Consider the following 22,064-nt stretch of genomic DNA (forward strand, 5'->3'; position numbering starts at 1 on the left):
TGAATCCGATTCGGTGGAAGCAGTAGCCGTCTGCAAGAAGTAAGATAGTATATTTCATTTACGATAGTGTCGCAACTGGGTTAAGTACTTATCGGTCCGCTCTCGTTCTTACTAGAAATGATTCCCAATATTATAGTTTTATCTCAAAATGTAACTTCACACCAAACTTATTTTTGTCATCTTCACAGTGTTAGTGATCATAGAAAGCTTATCACATATATGCAACTATTAATCACTCACTATCAGATTAGTTAAGTTTATAATCGAGAGTGACCAAAAAAAATAATTTATGGAATCTTATCGTTATTTATTGTTCATAAAAGATTACAATGTCAATAATAAGCGATTAGTTTTATTATAAGTCATGTTGCAAGTCAAAAAAACCCGTTAACAGCGGATACCACGATATATCTAGATAGCAACCCTCAGCCCAATAAACTACTTAAGTGTACATATTTGGTTGACTAATTCTATTGTCCCAATCGATTTGCTATGCATATAATAATGAGAGATTAGATTGGTAATCTCCAGTTTGAACATCGTAAAAAAATTCAATGCTCGCGCAATGAGTGCACAGATCTTACACGAACAGTTTCAACTTGAACGTAGGCGTTAGCGGATCACGGCACTCCGCTAGAATACCTACTAAATAGAGAATAGCAAAATGTTAATCAAATATTTGACTTTAGTCCTGCTGGGCTTAACCTTATCCACGCAGTTTGCCGTGCAAGGAGAGGACGAAACTGAAACTGTGAGTTTGCAACAACAAAATACGAAAACTTTTAGTGTCTGATTTTTGTTTCTTGTATGTGTGTGTAAATATAGATTAACTACAGATTGCCCGACAGCATAAATCCGGTCCACTATGATCTTTATCTGCATCCGGATATCGAGACGGGCAACTTCTCCGGTCAAGTGGTCATACAAGTGACCACCGTGACAGCCATCACGGAAATTGTGCTGCATTCGAATAACTTAGAGATCAGCAATGTTTATTTGTCAAATACGAACAATCCCACTGTATTTGTAAAGAACTATTCATTGGACTCGGTGCGCGAGTTCTTGGTGATCGAATTGAGTGAGGAGTTGGCAGCTGGGCTCACCTTCAGGGTTGGCATATTGTTTGGCGGCAGTATGGCTGGTAAAATTGTTGGACTTTATAGTTCGTCGTATACTAAGGCGGATAAATCGAAGAAGTAAGTGCACTAGAAATAGGTTATGTGAAAATATAAAGCAGATAAATTTGGAAGAATATTTAAAAAGTTGCGAAAAAAGTATTTTTAAAGTTAATATACAATTTTTTTTGGGAAAGCTTGTTGTGGTTTCGACATTATATTAATGTCAATGCATATTTTACAATAATCCGATGAAATGTTTGTTCCCCTATTCTTTAGAGTCGTGTTTTTATATCGTAAAAGAGTCATCAGGCTAGCAAAAATCGACTTTTTTAATTTAAATAGGTGCATAACTCCGCTATAACCGCTTAAACGGTGTCTACGCTAATAAAGAGAAGGTTCAGACATATTGAGAAATGTTGAAAATGAAAGTTGCACTGGAAATTTCAGCGATTTCGTACAATAGTTGAAGGACCAAAGGACCGTTGAATGTCCTTTATACAATCATGGTCTTTATGCTGTTGTTGGAATGGCATGAACGTTTTTTAAGTAGTTTTTAGAGGAAAAAACGGATCAAGTCGGATAAGAAGAATGCTATGATTGATTCTCCATCCTTTAAAAATCTTTTTTAGATATTTTCAAATGAGTCTTTACTAAATATTCTATACATATACTTATTCAGAAGAAGCGCTGATACCACATTTTGCAGTATTAGAATTTTCAATGATTTCATACGAAATAATGAAATCGGTTTTATTAAACAGCAGCGACTTGACTAAGCAAAACTCGCTTAGAAAATTTATTATAACAAAAATAAACTTTTGTTTAAAACTTAATAATAATTAACGTCGAACAATGCAGCTTCCTAACACAAAAGCTGTATTCGTAAGTAAAGCTAAGAAATAAGTAAGCGATGAGTATGCGAATAACCAAACCTTGCCACTTCGGTAAAGTGTAAAAATTTAACGGGTCATAAAGTTTGGTTCCTAAAAACTAAGAATATATGTATTTAGATTCAATTTTTTGTATTTATCCATTTTCTTTCCACCGCCGCACGTAGAGTCATAGCCACCTCTAAATTTGAGCCAACATACGCACGTCAAGCTTTCCCCTGCTTTGATGAACCCGCGAAGAAGGCGAATTTTACCGTGACATTGGTCACGCCCTCAGAGGGAGACTACCACGCGCTCTCAAATATGGATATTCTGGTAAGTACAGAATACAAGTGAAATTTTTTTAATGACCACATACAAATTTTTGCTTCACTTCTGCTTCTTCTTAGAATGAATCCTATCAGGGCAAATATACTGAGGTTTACTTCAACACGAGCGTACCGATGAGCACATATCTGGCATGTTTCATCATTTCGGATTTTACATATAAATCGGCGGCTATCGAAACTAACGACATTGGCGTGCCATTTACCTTGCGTGTCTTTGCGACCCCTGAACAAATTGATAAAGTCGATTTTGCGCTAGAAGTGGGCAAAGGTGTTATGGAATTCTATATACAATATTTCCAAATTGAATATCCATTGCCGAAAATGGGTAAGCAGTTTAGTTTAGATCATTCATATGTGTCATTCAAACTTATTTATTTTTAATTTTTAATTTACTTCTTATTGCTTTGTCGCTTATTTGTAGATATGATCGCTATACCGGACTTTGTATCTGGCGCTATGGAACATTGGGGCCTGGTGACTTATCGGGAAACCGCTTTGTTGTACGATGAGAATACTAGTTCGTCAGCGAATCGTCAAAGTATAGCACAAGTTATTGCACACGAGTTCTCTCATATGTGGTTTGGAAATTTGGGTATGTGCGAGTATTTCTTTACCTTAGTTCAAATGGATTTAAAATTTAGTTATCAATCGTGTTCTGAATACTAGTTAAAGTTAGATTCTTCATTTGTTTAGCTATATATTTTATATACATATGCCGACGGAATCTTTATAGGTACCGAATCCCTTACCTATACATAACACCGTAATACCATAGATTCGAATTGAGACTCTGCAGTTTTTTCTGGAAGAAATGAGAGCTCTTGCTTCGCTTCAGGTTGCTCTTGGTCCCAAATACGGCAATTTTTCTTGTTTACATACCTATCGCTGAAAAAAATTTGGCTCGAAAATGTCAGATCTTCTTGGAACTTTTCAAAAGCCAATAGAGGGAGGCGATGTCACTTGGGAAGGTCGAGCGAGTCGAGTTCAGTCGAATATTATCCAATAATGAATGCTGGATCTCAAAATGGGATATGGTGTTACGAATAGTATGCACGGCAGGGCCGATTATGTTGACCATAAGTTGAGCGAAGTGATCTAATCAAGCTCTTATATGAAAACTTTTTCATTTGACGAGATATATCCAAAGAAAACAGATCTCCAGATCACTATAATATAAAGCTGTCTTACAAACTGAACGATTCTGTTTGGAAAATTTCTAGTATTTGACAAATTATATTCACGATTATACTATAATCTCCGAGTAAATTGTACAGTTTGGACCACTATAGCAAATTGCTTAGTTTTTGTTTTAATTCTTCCAGGAATCTTAACTATCTAGTAAATCTATTATATTTTCATTGCTACTTTTCGTTTTCTTTCTTTCACAGTTACAATGCAATGGTGGAACGATTTATGGCTAAATGAGGGTTTCGCCAGATATATGGAAAACAAAGGCATAAATGCCATATATCCGGAGTGGCAAATGGTAACATTTTTTCATTCTCGCATATTTCCCATTTAAATAGAATAGAATTATAGTAAATTTATAAAACTTGTCTCTTTTTTACTTCACAGCTTGATCAATTTATTGTCGTACGTTTACACGATGTTCTCATACTGGATGCAACCTTGGGTTCGCATCCCATCGTACAGACTGTCGAGAGTCCCGCTGAGATAACGGAAATATTTGATACGATCACATATGGCAAAGGTGCTTCGATTATACGCATGTTGGAAGACTTTATTGGCGCTGATAATTTCCAAAAAGCTGTCTCAAATTACTTGAACGAATTTAAATTTAACAATGCTGTGACCGAAGATTTCTTAAATGAAGTACAAAAACTGATTACCGATATTGATGTGAAATCAATTTTGCAAACTTGGACGGTGCAAATGGGTTTTCCTGTTGTTAATGTTGAGCAGTTGTCCACAACGCAATATCGCCTAACACAAAAACGCTTCTTTTCAAATCCCAACGATTACAGTTCGCAAGTCGATGATTCACCCTACAAGTAAGTAATGATAGATTTGAAAGTATTTTTTATATATCTATGATTATTTAATGAATGGAGATGAGGACGGTAAAACTTAACCGTATAGCTTAGAGAGATCTATTTGAGTTACGACTTTTCTTGGTTAGCAAGAAGTTAGTTAGTCCGCTATGATGAAAGTATATTGGGTTACATGGTGTATCTCTTCTTGTGATTTAAATAACAGAAGCTTTTTTATTGTGGTTAGCACTTAGGCAAAGACCTGTAGAATATGTATTTCGGTTAAAGGGCAAATCTTCAAATTTATGTATTTATGTTTAAGAAGTTAGTTTTATTCTTTACAAAAGCTTACGGTTTTAAGGGAGTGTCATGTTCCTTTAAACGTTGATCGATAACACATTACCCTTGCAATCACGTTTAGATCATAACTGTAAACATCTATAGTATAATTATTATTTTATTTATTTCATTAAAACTTGTTTTATTTATTTTAGTTATACTTGGTCAATACCGATCACCATATTAGTAAATGATCTCCCTGTCCAGCGTGCATGGTTCTTACACAATTCCACATATCGTAAGTGCTTAGATTTGATTAAATTTATGCATATGCATAAGTATATATTCACATATTCATAAACGACTGATTTTCACATATCATTTTAGTTGATATCACCCTTGATACGCCGCCGCAATGGATCAAGTTCAATACCGACCAGGTGGGCTTGTATCGAGTAAATTATCCAGATGAATTGTGGAAAAATTTAGCTAACGAATTATTATCGGATCCATCGGTAAGTTAAAATATGTATGTTTAAATAGAATTTTCTAACCGCAAGCTCAAAAAGCAAGTTCATAATTTTTTTTATTTTCTGATTTTTATTTTTTCTTAGGATGGCAAATGTACCGCATTCTATCTATTGTATAAGTAACAAGTCAATTGAAAAGTCCCTGGCCCACTATATTAAAACATATTTTTTTTTGTCAAAATTGGTTTCTTATTCCACATAGTTCTCTTCAGGCTTATACACTGATTACAGCGATCCTTCAACTTTCGATATCGCTTTGGCAATCACCTTTTCATTCGACAAAAATTTCTTCCCAATGAACATACTTTTGAGATCTGAGAACAGCAAATAGTCACTGGCCGCCAGATCTGGAGAATACGGTGAATACGGAAGCAATTCGAAGTCCAATTAATAGATTTTTGCCATCGTTTTCGCTGATTTGTGAAACGGTGCATTGTCTTGTTGAAATTTTTTTAATCAAATGCGGCCATTTCGTCCTTCAAAGGTCCTAAACACTAAGTTATAGTCACTGTTGACGGACTTTCCTTTTTTAAAGTAGTCAATAATAATTATTCCATGCGAATCCCAAAACCTGAAAAATTGTCAGCCGACTGTTGCGCTTTTCCACACTTTGGAGCGTGTTCATCGTGTGCAGTCTACTCGGTTGACTGTCGATTAAACTTCGGAGTGAAATGATGGAGCCATGTTTCACCCACTGTCACATATCGACGTAGAAACTCGGGTTTATTACACTTGAACATCTTCAAACACCGCTCTGAATCATTAATCCACTTTGCCCAGAGTTTTCTCATATTCAAATAATTGTGAATGAAATGACGTAACCAAGACTCCTTTTCTCGGTAAAGAACTTTTCTAAACAAGAACTTAACTGACAGATCGCTGAAAAAAATAGACATTGAGAAAACGGCCCCTGGAGTGATTGCTGTCTCCAACAATTTCACTTTACGGCCATAAAAAATTAGTTTGTGGACTTTTTTGAAGTTTTCGAGGGTGACAACTTCTTTTGGGCGCCAACTGGGTTCACTGTCCTGGGCTCATTTTTCTAACCTTAGCATACCAAGCCTTGATGGTGGATTTTCCTGGGACAGTGTCCAGAAACTCGTCATCTAACCAATGCTTTTTTCTCCTCAAAAAGCAATGTTTTATGAATACTTTAAATTCCTTTTTATCCATTTTTGGTTAACGTTTACATTTATCTATCATCTTAGACTTTTAGCAGAGGCGATCGTGCTCATCTACTCAATGATGCCTTCTCATTAGCCGATGCCACACAGCTATCCTATGATATAGCGCTTGATTTGACCAAATATTTAGTTAACGAGCGAGATTATATACCGTGGCGAGTGGTGGTGACAAAATTACTCTCACTCAAAAGCGCGCTAATGTACTCGGAAACCTATATAAATTTCAAACAGTATGCGCGTCAATTAATAACGCCAATCTATGAAGAACTTGGCTGGGAGCTAGGCGAAGACCATCTGGAAAAGTAAGCACTCCTCTGTGTTAATAATTTTACAAAATATATTTACATGTATGTTATACACGTTATTCTTTCAACTCCGACAGTCGTTTTCGCTCAATGGTGCTCAGTGCAGCCTGCTCGCTTGGGGTCGAAGCCTGCTTGCAAGACGCCGCAGTACATTTTAAAGCATGGCTAGCTAATCCAACCGTACGACCACATCCGGATTTACGCGAAACGGTCTACTACTATGGCATGATGACGGTTGGAGATGAGAGCTCTTGGGATGCTATGTATGAGCTTTTCGTCGCTGAGGAGGATGCTACTGAAAAGTTGAAACTAATGAATGGCTTAGCGGCAGTACAGGTGCCTTGGATCTTAAGCGCGTAACTATTTATACTTGATGATTTGCTTATAGTTTTTTTCTTAATTTTTTGCTTAATTTTAGTTACATCACTCTCGGTTGGTCCGAGGACGTTGTGCGCGGTCAAGATTACTTTAATTTCTTGATCTATATAGCAAGTAATCCAGTGGGTGAGCCGCTTGTCTGGGAATTTGTGCGCGAGGAATGGCCCACTTTGGTGGCGCGTTTCGGTATCAATGAGCGCACTTTGGGTAATTTAATACCATCAATTACTGCTAGATTCGATACGCAAACCAAACTGGAAGATATGGAATTTTTCTTTGCTAAATACCCAGAGGCGGGTGCAGGCGCTGCGGCGCGTGTGCGTGCGCAGGAGACCGTTAAGAACAATATTGAATGGCTGAAGAATAACGACAAAGTTATTGCCAATTGGCTGGAAAACAACTTATCATAAATGTTCAGAAGACTTTTGAAATATCTTTTCAACTTTGCTTTGTTAAAGTTCTTTAGCATTAATAGAAAGTTTCGACAAAAGTTTTAAAATTTTATCATTTTATCTTACTTCTTTTTACTCTGAAAGTTATGTTCTGACTCATTTCATTAAATCCTATATTAATCCCTTAACTAACACGACATAGAAGGGGTCGAAGTACTCTTCAAATTTGCTGATGCAAATGATGATTGTAAATCAGATTTCAAATATAATTAATGCTGCTCTCGCATCTTTAATGACTGATTGGAGGCTGATTAGCTATGCGTCCGTAACTAACCGCACTTTAACATGTTTATTGTGTTCCTATCTTTAAAGATAAGCGTAAAGATTTAATAAAATGTTTGTAAATCACGTATCTTACTCCATCAGAAATAGCAAGTGCGATTAATTGGATCGAAGTTTATGGATTTTATTCATGAAAATATGTATCAAAAGTATTATGTAGGAATTCATAGCTGATAGCGGAGTTTTTTGCTAATAAACCAGAGAGATAAGATATTTTTCCCGCTCTTTTGACATTTATTTTCAGTAAGGTTTGCCATTTCATCATGGAAAGATATACGATCCAACAATGATTATGATTATTAAAATTTACTTCCAAAATTCGGAGTCAGTGGCCACAACTTTAAGAGCGGGTTTCTCAATAAGAGCGCTACAAAAGTTTTTTAGATACCAAACAATTTTTCCAAGTGCTATGATGACTAGAAATTTCGTAAGCATAAGTGTATTGCAGCGGGAGGGGATTACTTTGAAGGAAATGAAATGGACAAAGTTCACCTTTCAACTTGATCACAGTTGTATATACATAAATATAAATGTATTTAATAACAGCATATTTTCTGACGGTCAGAATAGTAGAGTCCTGTGGCCGTCTCCAGCAGCTTGGTTAATGCAGATCACACTTTGACAATCCCAGGAAACGATGACTACACATTTTCGGTCTGTAAGAAACTCTTTGTCCTTTTTAAAGAAGATGCAAAGGTTAAAATCCACTTCTTTCACTGATCTTTGCGTTTAGCAGTGGATCAATTTTTCATCAACAGTAACGAAGCGTTGCTGAAATTATTTCCGATTGCAGTTAAATAGTGTCAATAACGAAGTAGTCTCGCGCTTACCATTGGTGCTAGTAGTCAACAAATATGAGACATGTCGCGTCGAACGCTTTATCAATCTCAATATTTCACGCACCTACGTAAACGTTTTCGGGGCAAATCACTTAGGTACGACTACGTTGAAATTTGCTTGAGGGTAGTTAACGTAGATATTATAGGATAATATTCGACCGAATAGACCTCGACCAGCTCGCAGCAACTCGGACTGACGTATGGAACGTCTTGGCGCATTTTAGGTCGAGATCTTAAATTGAAAGCGTATAAAATACAGCTTGTGCAAGAACTGAAGCCGCTGGAGCTTAACAAGCGAACACGCTTCGCTCTATTAGCTCGTGAAAAGTTTCAAGATCCGACGTTTTTGAGGTCCATTTCTGGCTCAATGTCGATGTAAACAGCAAAATTGTCGCATTTAGGACGAAGAGTAAGCGGAAGAGATTCAAGAGCTATCATTTCATTCAGAAAAAACAACGGTTTGGTGTGGTTTGAGGGCCGGTGGAATCATCGGTCCATATTTCTTCTAAAATGATGCCGGTAAGAACATAACCGACCGGCGACCGTTATTGCGCTTTGATAACCGACTATTTGATGCCTGAAATCGAAGCTCGTGATCTCGGAGACATTTGGTTTCAACGATGCGGCGCTACTTCCCACACATCGCATTAATCAAGGGATTTATTGAGAGAACACTTCGGTGAGCAGATAACTTCACATTGTGGGCCGGTCGATTGACCACCAAGGTAGTGTGACACCACACCGTTACACTTTTTCCTGTGACGCTAAAGTCTATGCGAACAATCAAGCTTCCAATCGGACCTTGGAGCAAAACATCGCGCGTGTCATTCGCTATTTACGAGTCAAAATGCTCGAACGAGTCATAGAAATTTAAACTCAACGGATGGGCCATCTCAGATGCAGTCGCCACCAACATTTGAAAGAGTTAATCTTCAAAAAATTAATGTTAAATAATTTTCTTTCGAATGATAATAAACACACACTATTGATAATGAAGTTGTTGTGTTTTTTCTTTAAAAATGTAGGGAATTTCGAAATGCATCACCTTTTATTTACGGTTTGAAAAATAATTATATTTCTTTTGCCAAAGCCACCCTTGCGCGTTGTGGCTAATTATTTGGCGGACCGCTCTCGTACTACATGAAAGGAAAACAAAGCGGAGTGCCACTAGAAGCAAGAAGCGTGAACTGTGAAAAATTAGTTTTTTTTGCGATCAACTATAGTTAAGTAATTGTTTATAATTTTAGGTGGAGTTGTCTTGAATACAGTAATCATAACAGTTTGCACTACTTCTGTATCAAATGGATTAGAAAACCAGCACAAGCTAGCACAAACGGTATTAATGTATGTACTACTACTATCTTTAACGGTTTATTAGATGATATTGGTTAATAAATGATATATAGATGAAATAAATGATAACCAGTTATATGCAAAAGAGACAGCTGCTATACAAATAGATTATCAGTTTACCAACTATATAGTAGCGCTCATTAATAACTCTATAGAGGGATTTTCAATAACGAAAATTAACTGTTATCAGCTATTTAGAAATATTTATGACAGATACGCGATATTATGCAGGTTTTCGTAATAAATTAGCTTCGATGTATTCATCTTATTTTCGCGCATTTTTATATAGCAACATATTGCTACTACACATGTGTAGATACCTACAAATATATACGATCCTACTCTTATAAAATCAGTGATTAGATTAAGTATGCTGTCTTGATAAAATGCAATAGCGCGCAGATAACGGCAGACGTACTTACGGGCATGTGTCTGGGCATAAGCGCAATTGCTCTCACAACAAGATACAGTTACGGCTAAGCAGCCGTAAGTGAAGGTTGTGCGAAGCAAAGTTAACAAGTATTTATAAGTCGCCGACAAGGATAGTGCGCGACAAACATGATTATTACGACCAAATTGGTAGCGATATGCTTGGGCTTAGCCCTTGTCGCTTTCACGACGTCCACGATCGTTTTGGCTGTGCAGAAGGCGAATTTGCAAGATGAACTGGATGCGCTGAAAGACTCTCTCACCACCACCACCACCACCACTACAACAACTACAGTGGTTACTCCCACCACAGCGAGCACAAGCAGTCAGCCAGCAACAACACCAACTACAACTATTCCCGCTGTAACTACAACAACCGCATTACCTGATACTACAACAACGGCGCCGGAAATTGTAAGTCCTTAATTGCAATGATTATTACTTTTGTGTTTGTGATTACATTGTGTGTGCATGTGTGTTTGGGATATGCTTATCTAGATCGACTATAGACTGCCCGACAGCGTTTTTCCCATCAACTATAATCTTTATCTGCATCCGGATATCGAGACGGGCAACTTTACCGGCCAAATGCTCATACGCGTGAACACCACCAGAAGTATTGACAAAATTGTATTGCATTCCAGCAAACTGGTGATCAACAATGTGTATTTGTCGAGTACAAACAATCCAACTGTCTATGTGAAGAACTATTACCTGGACTTGGTGCGTGAATTCTTAGTGATCGAATTGAGCGAAGAGTTGCCGGCTGAACGTGCCTTCTATGTTGGCATACTGTTTGAGGGCACTATGGCTGGTAAAATTGTTGGACTCTATAGTTCATCGTATCTGAAGGCGGATAATACGCGAAAGTAAGTATGCGCCTACTGAAAGACTGGTGCGTTCTCATAATTAAGTTCGTGTAATTACAAAAATTGCATCGTAGATATATTGCCACATCTAAGTTTGAGCCCACCTATGCGCGGCTCGCTTTCCCCTGCTTCGATGAACCAGCCCTGAAAGCGACTTTCGATGTGACTTTGGTGTATCCCTCAGAGGGTGATTACCATGCGCTCTCCAATATGGATATTGCGGTAAGCGGTTGTTAGTTTTCGCACGCAGTTTGATTCTAAAAATACTTATTTACATGCAGGGCGAATCCTACCAAGGTAAATATACGGAGGTTTACTTCAACCGCAGCGTGCCGATGAGCACATACCTGGCATGCTTTATTGTTTCCGACTTCGAATATAAATCGGCGGTTATCGATACTAACGGTATTGGCAATCCATTCACATTACGTGCCTTTGCAACACCCGAGCAGCTGGATAAAGTCGATTTCGCCTTGGACGTTGGCAAAACCGTGATCGAGTATTATATACAGTATTTCCAAGTGGAATATCCACTACCAAAGCTGGGTGCGTATGTCAGCGCTTAATTAAAAATATATTATATTTTTTTCAATATTACTACCTAATACTATTTGCCTCTTCGCGCATAGACATGGCCGCTATACCGGATTTCGTCTCTGGCGCTATGGAGCATTGGGGTCTGGTGACATATCGTGAAACTTCGTTGCTCTATGACGAAGCTGTGAGCTCGACGGTGAATAAACAACGTGTTGCTAGCGTTATCGCGCATGAGTTCGCGCATATGTGGTTTGGAAATTTAGGTAATTTGTGTTTTTTTTATTATCGTCTTTAGTTATTAACTCATTGTTATTGTAACGTATTAGAGTCTTATTTCATAAATTTCCTTATTTCGTAATCACTTTGCAGTTATGACCCAATAATTTGTTGGTGCGTTAAAATCTTATCGTTTTTGAATATTCTAATATATTTACAGTTACTATGGATTGGTGGAACGATTTATGGCTTAATGAGGGTTTTGCGAGCTACATTGAAGATAAGGGCGTTGAGGCGAAGTTCCCTGAATGGAAAATGGTAAGCGCACTAAAAACTGAATACTTAATTAGAAATTGAACTAAAATATTAATTTTGAAATTGAACTAAAATCAAGTGACTTATATGAAATTTTCTAATAATGAAATACTAAGTTAAAAGCAAACAAATTTTCACAAAAATTACAATCAGGTTAACGGTCTCCTGAAATGAAATCATATTGGTGAAAATAATCAAATTATCATATCGAAAAAATCAAGTAATCAAACCACCAAATTTTTTCTTTTGAAGAAATTTTACTTAAACGAAATGTCTTCCGTACAATTTACTCCAAAGAAAACCTTCTCACAATATTTTAAAAATGTTTATTATAAATGGTGTTTAAAAAACTATTAAACTTCACTCTAATATACATGCATACATGAACATATCAAATTTTTTTAGAGAATATTAATAACAAGCGTAAATAATCTTAACAAATAACCGATTTGCGATGCGACATTAGAAAAAATTACAGGGTGGTGCATATATGTAGTGAGCTCATTTCAAAACCTGTTTTCCAATCAATCGAACGGATTCGCGAGAGATATGAGCTCTCTTGCCATCTCTCTAACACTTGCGTGACTGATTTTCAAGCACCATATTCTTCACCTTTTTAATATTTTTTTTAGTTGAAGAGCTCGAAGATCGTGCAGAACGAGGCATGTCCTCAACGATCTCTCGACCGCCTTTGAAGGTTTTGTACCACTCGTAGGCGTGTGGTTTTGATAAAACTTAATCAACGTAAGCCCTTCCCAATATTCGCAACGATTCTGCACATGAAGTTTGGTTAAAAACACAAAGTTTGAGACAAATTCTTTTTCCGATATTTTTATCCATTGTAAAAATCGCAACGCATTACTGAGGTGTACTGACTTAAGCAGCTACTGTAAGTAAACTGGTTGACAGATCGCGCTCATATTTGGCGTAGTAATTAAGGACAGTGCTACAGATTAAGCAAAGTACATAGGTTATATGTATATAAATAGGACTTGAGTTTGATCAGTCAGTTTGCTTGACAGCTACATCACATAGTGGTTCGATATCGGCGGTTGCGACAAGTGAGCTGTTTTTTGAGTTCGCTTACGTTCATATGCATATAATTTTCTAAGACTTAAGCGATCGTTTCTGACTGTATTTCACGAATGATTAGTGTTATTGACTTCATACAATAATAATTTCAGAATACAAACAAGATAAGCAATAATACAGAATGACCAAGTTTATATCCAATAAAGTACTGTTAGCTGCATAGCTTCAAAAAACTTCAAATTTTGCGTGAAAAAGTCGGAACAGTGCCATAGATTAAAATTATAGTTTCGATCCTTCGGAATGGACTAAATTTTTACCAGCAACCATCACAATGTTAAGATATAAAACTGTGATTTGGCTTAGGCGATCGCAGTAGAAAGGGCACCTTTGGGCCAAAAATTCAAAAAATGGGCGTGGTCCTAACTCTAAAAGTTTAATGCACATATCTCCAAACCTTTTAAGCTACATTAACCATATTCACTCAGAACCAATTCTTTAAGCACCCCTAAAAACAATATAAAAATGGTCTTGCCCACTTTCCATATAACGGTTCCATTAAAAACTGATGAAAGTGCGATAAATCAATAACTAAATACATCAGAGACATTAAACTTTACACCCAAGATGATACAAGTGGTCTTTATAGATCAGGATCTATGTATATCTCAGGGCCTATTCCACCGATATCAACCAAATTTGTTACGTGCCATTCTACCCACATTCCTATGTAACAGTGCAAAAATTTGCGAAATCGTACTACAGCCACACCTACTTATACATACAGCACAATTTTAAATTCCGACTGATTCTTCCACTTTCCAGTATACAAATAAAGAGCCAATCATTTGGCTCTTCTGGTTTTGACCACTCAAAGTTGCGAGAGTATAAAATGTTCGGTCACACCCGAACTTAGTTCTTCCTTACTTGTTTCTAATATATTTCTTTTTGTCTCAAAATAATTTTTTTTCTAGCGCGATCAATTCATTACTGGCACTCTTCATCCTGTACTCACATTGGATGCCACACTCGGTGCACATCCCATTATACAAACTGTAGCTAATCCCGATCAAATCACGGAAATATTCGATACCATCACCTACTCGAAGGGTGCCTCGTTAATACGTATGTTGGAGGATTTCATTGAACCAGATAATTTCCAAAAGGCTGTTACGAATTACCTGAATGAGTACAAATATAAGAATGCGGTGACCGATAACTTTTTAACAGAAATCGAAAAATTGAATTTGGGTTTCGATGTGAAATCAATTATGAACACCTGGACAGAGCAAATGGGTTTGCCGGTGGTGGAGGTAGAACAAATAAGCACTACCCAATACAAATTGACACAGAAACGCTTCTTCTCCAATCCCGACGACTACGAAGGCGTCTATGATGATTCGGCTTTCAAGTATGTACGGACCATAAAAATTTCGTTCTGAAACGAAAAGAGTTATCATGTAATGCTTTAAATGCATTATTAATTTATTTTATCACAGTTACACCTGGTCTATTCCAATTACTTACAAAACGAATACTCTAACTGACGTTAACAGAGCGTGGTTCTACTACAATGAATCGGAATGTAAGTCGTTTCTTTCAAGCTAAATAAAGTTCACCCTTTAATAATGTTTTATAAATGTTTTTCTTGCAGTAATCATTGAACTGAGCGCCGCACCACAATGGATTAAATTCAATTACGATCAGATAGGCTACTATCGTGTTAACTATCCAGCAGCTTTGTGGGAAAACTTGGCGAATCAACTGATAGATGATCCAACTGTAAGTTTGCTTTTTGGAACCTTGAATCACCATTTCTTAGGAGAAACAAAATAACAATAAATCTTTACAAATGGTATTATCAATATCTTCGTACATTGTTAGCTTGGAAATCGTCATTCAAAGCTTGAGTTCAGTTATTCAACTGTGAAACATTGAATGAAAAGCCTAGGCTATTCTATATATTTTATGTATTCGATTACTTAATAGTCTAACTGTCAGATAATTCCAGAAAATATCTCATATCAGTGAGGATCTATACAGAACTCTGAGATCCAAACTGAGAAGAGTTAAACAAGGGCTTCCGCAGGGTGGTATCTCCTCCCCGTTACTGTTTAACTTCTACATCACGAAACTCCCCCAACCGCCAGAGCGAATATCTATCACTTCGTACGCTGATGATTGCACGATAATAACGTTGGGAAATGGGATCGATGGCATGAACTCAAACGTAAACGGCTATCGGCTTCGACCTTTCTCCCTTCCTCGCTGCACAGAACTTAACACTCTCCCTCACTAAATCCACAGCGACCATATTCACAAATTGGATGAAGAAGTGCAGACTTGACCTTAATATTATAGTCGAAGGCTTAGGATTCCGACTGTCAATAATCCTAAGACTTTAGGTGTGACGTAGCCTGTGCTCCTTCACTCCCCACACGACCACGATTATTGCCAAAGTACAGAGTTGGAACAAAATCCTCAAGTCGCTAGTCGGCAGCAGGAAAAACAAAGAATCGTTGTTGGCAATACACAAGGCAATCGGCCGACCGGTCCTTAACTAAGCCGCACCAATATGGTCACGTGGATACAGGAAACGCAGTCGAGGAAGTTGTAAGTATATCAGAACACTGCACTGCGGACTACACAGGATGCCTCTTGATGTGTCCCATCGAATACCTGCATAGTGAGACCAGTATGCTCCCAGTTAAGGAGCATAATGAACACATCTTTAAGTAGTTTCTGCTGGGGAGCTTTCGCAGAAATCATCACTGGAGTCACCTACTTGGAGCGGAACCGCCACTTAGGAGCATCAAGAGCTTTTTCCTCAACTACGTCGACGGCATAAAACAATACGCCAACCAGACTTCGGGTGCAGCTAACTTATAACATGCACAGTGGAGCCATTAATACCTTCACCGACGCCCTCTCAGTGAATGGTGTACTTGGAGGCAAGCCACCACCCATTGAAGGCGAAGAGCGCGAGCTGCCGCGAGAAACCAAAGTGACCCTTGCGCAATTTTGTTCTGGTTACTGTAGCAGGTTAAAATCATACTTATCCAGAATGGACCCTGACATAAAAAAATATATGTCCAGCGTGCAATGAGTCCCCGCATTACACTAGCCATCCCTTTGCATGGCCTGCTCTACACATCTGACACCCTTCTTCCTTTGGTCTTATCCTTACCATCCTATCAGGGATTAGACACCTGATCTCTTTGCTCGGCTTTTTGCCGTTATAATATTTTGCGTCAATATGATCTAGCACTATTTAATAAATAATCCCACCCAAAATGACAAGTTACTAGGCAGTAAGTGAGAAGTAACTATAAGCCAAAAGGCGGGTCATATAGAACTTTCTTAATTTATTGAGAGAACATCTATTCAAATTTGTAAATAGAGTTGCCATTCTCTGTCATAAGATGAATAATCCAAACACACAATTGTGGTTGATAATGGCTGGAAAATTGATCTAGTTGATCCAGATATATTGGTCCTCGACTGAAATTTCAAAAATTGTTGGAAAAAGTTAATAACGCTCTAAATTCAAATTCTTGATCCAGTCAAAAAACTTAATAAAATTTCTTTCAACATTAGTCTGGAACTCACTGTTTCGCTTACAGATCACCACAACAAAAATAGTTTCCATCTGAAGTTACAAAGCTAAATGACTTTTGTCTTAAAAAGGGTATTCAGAAAGTATCTTTCTTCACGAATAAAATTACTGAATAAAGTTTGGATAATCGAATAATAGTGCATTCTTTCTCTCTTTCAGCTTATACTGTATGTTTAGATACGATAAGACTCAATTATGTCTCTACAATTTTCAGAAATTCTCAGTTGGCGATCGTGCTGGTCTCCTCAACGATGCTTTCACACTAGCCGACGCCACTCAACTCTCCTACGATACAGCTCTAGATATGACTGCGTACCTAGCTAAGGAGGTGGATTATGTACCCTGGAGTGTGGCTGCATCGAAGCTTACCTCACTTAAACGTCTGCTGATGTTTACCGAGGTGTTTGGCGATTACAAACAATATGCTCGCGAATTGATCAAGCCAATTTATGAGAATGTTACATGGACGGTGGGCGAAGATCACTTACAGAAGTATGCTTCATAAACAAGTTATTACAAAAATATCGATAAAAGTAAAATATTTCAATTCTTTGCTAGCCGCTTACGTGTCACGATTCTCGCAGCCGCCTGTTCGCTCGGTCTTGACGATTGTCTAAATGAAGCGAGCACACGCTTCAACGCTTGGCTGGCAAATCCTGATACGCGCCCACATCCGGATATACGTGAAACTATCTACTATTATGGCGCCTTTGCTGCTAATGAAAGTGCTTGGCAAACCATGTGGGATCTTTTCGTAAGCGAAGCGGATGCCAGTGAGAAATCGAAACTAATGTACGGTCTGTCGGCTGTACAAGTGCCATGGATACTGGGCAAGTAGGTCAACACCTGTTCTCAAACTTTTTAAAATATTTGACCTATAAATAATCTACTTCTTAGTTACATCAATCTCGCTTGGGATGAGAACAATGTGCGAGGTCAAGATTACTTTACTTGCATACAATATATTGCCGCTAATCCAGTGGGTGAGCCTATTGTCTGGGATTATGTACGCGAACATTGGCCGGATCTGGTGGATCGTTTCGGTTTGAATGAACGCTATTTGGGCAGCATGATACCATCCATAACCGCGCGTTTCGATTCACAAACGAAGTTGGAGGAGATGCAACAATTCTTCGCTAAATATCCGGAAGCCGGTGCGGGCGCTGCGGCACGTGTGCGTGCGCAGGAGACCGTTAAGAACAACATTGCATGGTTGGCGAACAACAAAGCCAATATTGCAGCGTGGTTGGAGAAAAACTCAGCATAAGTTAATAAAGGTTTAATAATTTTGGTTCTTATAGAGACATTTTTTGAACTGTAAAAGGCGGACTTTTTAGAATTATATAAACTGACAGAAGCTGTACAAATTATATATCGTTTTTTTCGCTCAATTATTGCTTTACAATTATTTTGAAGAGTTTTCTATGATTTTTCGACTAATCGATTAATCAATATTTGTTAGGTAAGTTATAGTTTCAAACAATCATAAGTAAAAATTTCAGAATACTTCCGTTGCAGATTGAATTATTGATTGATATATTAATGATTATTTCAATAAATCCAGCTGCTATATAAAGGGTGATCCATTAGAAGGTTCCCTACAAGTTTAAAGAAAAAACACAGAAACTTCAAATTTTATGGGGAATCTTTATTATAATTCGAAGGAACATTTGCGTGAAAGACATTCTTTACAGAACGTGAAGTTTCGTAATAAAGTTGAACGATTTGTAAAGATTGTTCAGGCGGAAGTCTTCCATTATAAAAAGCCAAACAATACTGAACAAGAATAACATGACAGCTTGACACGACTTACTAAATGATTGCTTATGGTTTTATGTTCTTTTCGGCCAACATCCTGGGATAAAAGTTAAAAAACCAGACACATTGACAAACCAAAATAGTCATCTTCGAATGGAGTATGAAACGAAAAAAAGGTCGATTTCAGCTGCCTCGAAGCACAGGTGTATTTTTGATAGCATTACAGGATATACAAAAATACTTGTGTATCGATTTTGATCGATAAGTTCGGATGAAAGTCACATGCTATATATTAAACAATCTGTTTGAAGGTTATAGCGCTTCCTTGGTTAATACTATATGCCAGATAAAAAAGTTTTCCAAAGTTTCGTTCTGACAAACGAGCAGCTTTTTGGGAAGAAGAGAACTTGTGTAAAATTTCAGTTTAATATTTGAAAAATAGAGACACTAGTTACCGTATATACAGAAGGACTAAATCGGCTCTATTCAGCGCTCTGATTGTTTACATAGGTACATACAGTAGTGTGGGCTATATATAGTATAACTTTGAAATTTCACGTGAAAACCCATTCGTCGAAATATTTTTTATCTAGGTTGGTATGACTGTCAGTGGCATCTGTGTCAAATATCGCATCAAAATAATTATTACTGTTTTGTATACGCTTTTTTCTGAAGTACATACATAAATTGCATTTGGCCATTCTTACAGAGAGTGGAATTATTCAACAAAGAAGTTCCATTAAATTTTGTGTGCGGATTCAAATTTCAAATAGAGGCCGCTGGTGATTATTGTTTGTCGGGAACTAGTGTTTTTGGTTGGTACAAATTACTCAATGAGGGTCGCGAGCGCGTAGACGACGAACCACGCCCTAGATGGTCATCAACTGATGATCAACACGTCAACAAAATAAAGGTATCAGTGCTTGAGAATCGGCGCATAACAGTCAGAGATCATACTGAGATCGATGGAATATCGAAAGGATCAGTGAAAACCTTTTGAAAGGTCATTTAAACCTAAGGAAAGTGAAAGCACGATTGGTTCCAAAATCACTGAACTTTTTTCGAAAAACGACGTCGCGTTAACATCTGTAAAAAATGCTTTACGACTACAAGGATGTCATGAAACGTATTATTACTGGCAATGAGTCTTGGATCTATACTAACGACCCGGAAGTAGACGAACAATCGGCCGAATATCGTGGCAAAGGTGAGTCGAAGCCGTCAAAACCACGTTAAACAGGTCAAAAATCAAGGTTATGTTGACAGTTTTCTTTGAATATCGAGGTGTGGTGCACTTCGAATTCCTTCCGGCCGGCCAAATTGTCAACAAGAAATACTCTTTGAGTGTTATGCATTGTTTGTGCGAAGCTATTTGTAAAAAAGGCCGGAAAACCGTTTTGAATCAATTGAAGACATTAAACGTGAAACACTACGCGTCTACTCCGACGTTTTCTTTTGGGTGTTACAAAATTCGTGGCAAACCTAACCTGTTCAGAGTATAAACAGAAATATCATAAGAAATCAATCAAAATGAAGTCCTTATTAAGAATAGAAAGGTGTTTAAAAAGCTTTTCGACAAAATAGTAATTTTTTTACAATTTAATAATATGCATTGATTTCAAATATACCAATATACGTAAATCACGAATACCTTACGTTAGATACGAATTCTGGTTAAAATTCTGCTCTGGCACTATCTATAGGTATTAAAGTTTTGGGAACGCAAATCGAGCGAACGATGTCAACTTTTATATTTCGTTGTAGCTAGAAGATGTATTGTTGTATTCAAGTTTTTAAGTGCCCATACCGAATTATGACACCCTGTGCCCACAGTAGTGGGCCAGTGCCTAAAATTATGCTATGCTTCTTTGCAAATTCTTAAAATAATGGTGGTGGCTCACATTACATAGTACTAACCACCTGCAGCTCGTTTAACTTGTAGCATTCGATTAAGAATACACGAATAACCTTGTCAGTACGTAAACAAGAATTTTATTATGTTATGTGTGAAAAATGCAAATTAAGGTATTTGTAGGAATATTATTTAATTTTTTATTTTTAAATAAGCATGAAAGCGAATAAAAGTCACCGGCCGGTTGGTTGAGATGCTGAGAAATATAAACATCTCTAGAACACTATTAGTAACCAAATGGGGAAGTCCCTAGTCGAGATTTTTTCTTAATTACAAATTTATAATACACCTAGGAAAATATAAAAAATTAAAGAACAGAGGAAAATTATTTTCAGATGTATTGAGTACAATAATATTCAATAAAAACTAATTTTTCTTAATATTAAATAGAATTATTGTAATTGTCATTAAGGAGTCTGTAGGATAATCTGGCCTGTTTTTTGATATTTGTTTTCATAGAAATTTTTATTCTACAATAGAACTTTTTTCACATATCATTAGGTACTACATATCGTGGAGTGTATAAACAATTTATTTCGGAATTTTTTGATGACGTCTGTCGGAGAAATGGCTGGGTGAATGAGATGCGTTTTTTTTCACTGGCGAACACGATTTCTCATGTTTGGATCATCTGAAACACAAAAACCCAATTTACTCTTAAAAAGTACGTGAATGGTTATCTTCCACTCCAGAATCATGAAAAAATGTTGGTAAGTAAAAAAGCATTTAACCTTTTTTTTTTTAATTTTTCTCCATTTTTTTACATTAACTTTGTCATAACATTGTTAACAAATTATAACAAATATACGGACGATAGCCAGGCAATTTGTGAACATTTAAAAAAAAATTAAACAAATCGGTTTAGTAGTTCGACCTGTCCGCCAGTCTCCGTTAAATTCTTCTTTTTCTCAGCATGGATTTTGAAAAGTGAAATCTACTCTAACAAAGTTTCTTAAATTTGTGTATTATTTGATTTTAGGGAACACAAGCATACCGATGTTATATACACTGACTTTAGCAAAGCTTTCTATAAAGTATATCTCTCGACTTTCATGCATAAACTTGATCTTCTGGGTTTTCAACTAAGATTTCTTCAATGGGTATCTTCTTATCTTTATAATAGAACAAAACGAACGATATTTGAGGATACTCTTTCTCATTTAATTAATGTCCTTCAGGTGTTCCACAAGGTAGTCGGTAGGACGACTTTTTACAACTTTGGTTTGACTTTTATTGGAAAATAGCTCCGTTGTATAGAACTCTAGTTACCAAATCCATTCTGAGAAGTTAGAGTCGATACAAAAACAATTTCTACTCTTCGCCTTAAGACATTTCCCATGGAGTTCTAGGTTATGTCTTCCTTCATACACTAGTTGTTTAAAACTTATAAATCATAAATACACTTACGAGTCGTAGATAAATGGTTGGTATTATGTTCTTTGTAAAAATCCCA

The 22,064-nt window shown here is 37.0% G+C and overlaps 1 protein-coding gene across 1 annotated transcript; it reads left to right on the forward strand.

Moving 5' to 3' along the window:
* Nucleotides 1-601: 601 nt before the first annotated feature.
* On the forward strand, nt 602-18,313 carry LOC120777590. Its single transcript, XM_040109054.1, has 24 exons — nt 602-751; nt 826-1,196; nt 2,176-2,323; nt 2,398-2,662; nt 2,759-2,929; nt 3,726-3,823; nt 3,913-4,349; nt 4,823-4,905; nt 4,995-5,122; nt 6,346-6,623; nt 6,704-6,982; nt 7,045-7,402; nt 10,477-10,773; nt 10,858-11,228; nt 11,303-11,450; nt 11,510-11,774; nt 11,858-12,028; nt 12,202-12,299; nt 14,300-14,736; nt 14,825-14,910; nt 14,980-15,107; nt 17,156-17,433; nt 17,500-17,775; nt 17,839-18,313. The coding sequence occupies exons 1-24, from the start codon at nt 665-667 to the stop codon at nt 18,206-18,208; spliced, it is 5,628 nt and encodes a 1,875-aa protein (XP_039964988.1). The 5' UTR covers nt 602-664; the 3' UTR covers nt 18,209-18,313.
* Nucleotides 18,314-22,064: the final 3,751 nt, after the last annotated feature.

Source organism: Bactrocera tryoni, chromosome 1 (genome assembly GCF_016617805.1).
Source record: "Bactrocera tryoni isolate S06 chromosome 1, CSIRO_BtryS06_freeze2, whole genome shotgun sequence".
Lineage (NCBI taxonomy): Eukaryota > Metazoa > Arthropoda > Insecta > Diptera > Tephritidae > Bactrocera > Bactrocera tryoni.

Excerpts from the sequence above, each read along its gene's own strand:
- LOC120777590 (XM_040109054.1), top strand. The coding sequence starts at position 665 with ATGTTAATCAAATATTTGACTTTAGTCCTGCTGGGCTTAACCTTATCC. Across the intron at positions 12,029-12,201 it reads TATGTGGTTTGGAAATTTAG|TTACTATGGATTGGTGGAAC; the intron begins GTAATTTGTGTT and ends ATATATTTACAG. Across the intron at positions 14,911-14,979 it reads CTACTACAATGAATCGGAAT|TAATCATTGAACTGAGCGCC; the intron begins GTAAGTCGTTTC and ends TTTTTCTTGCAG.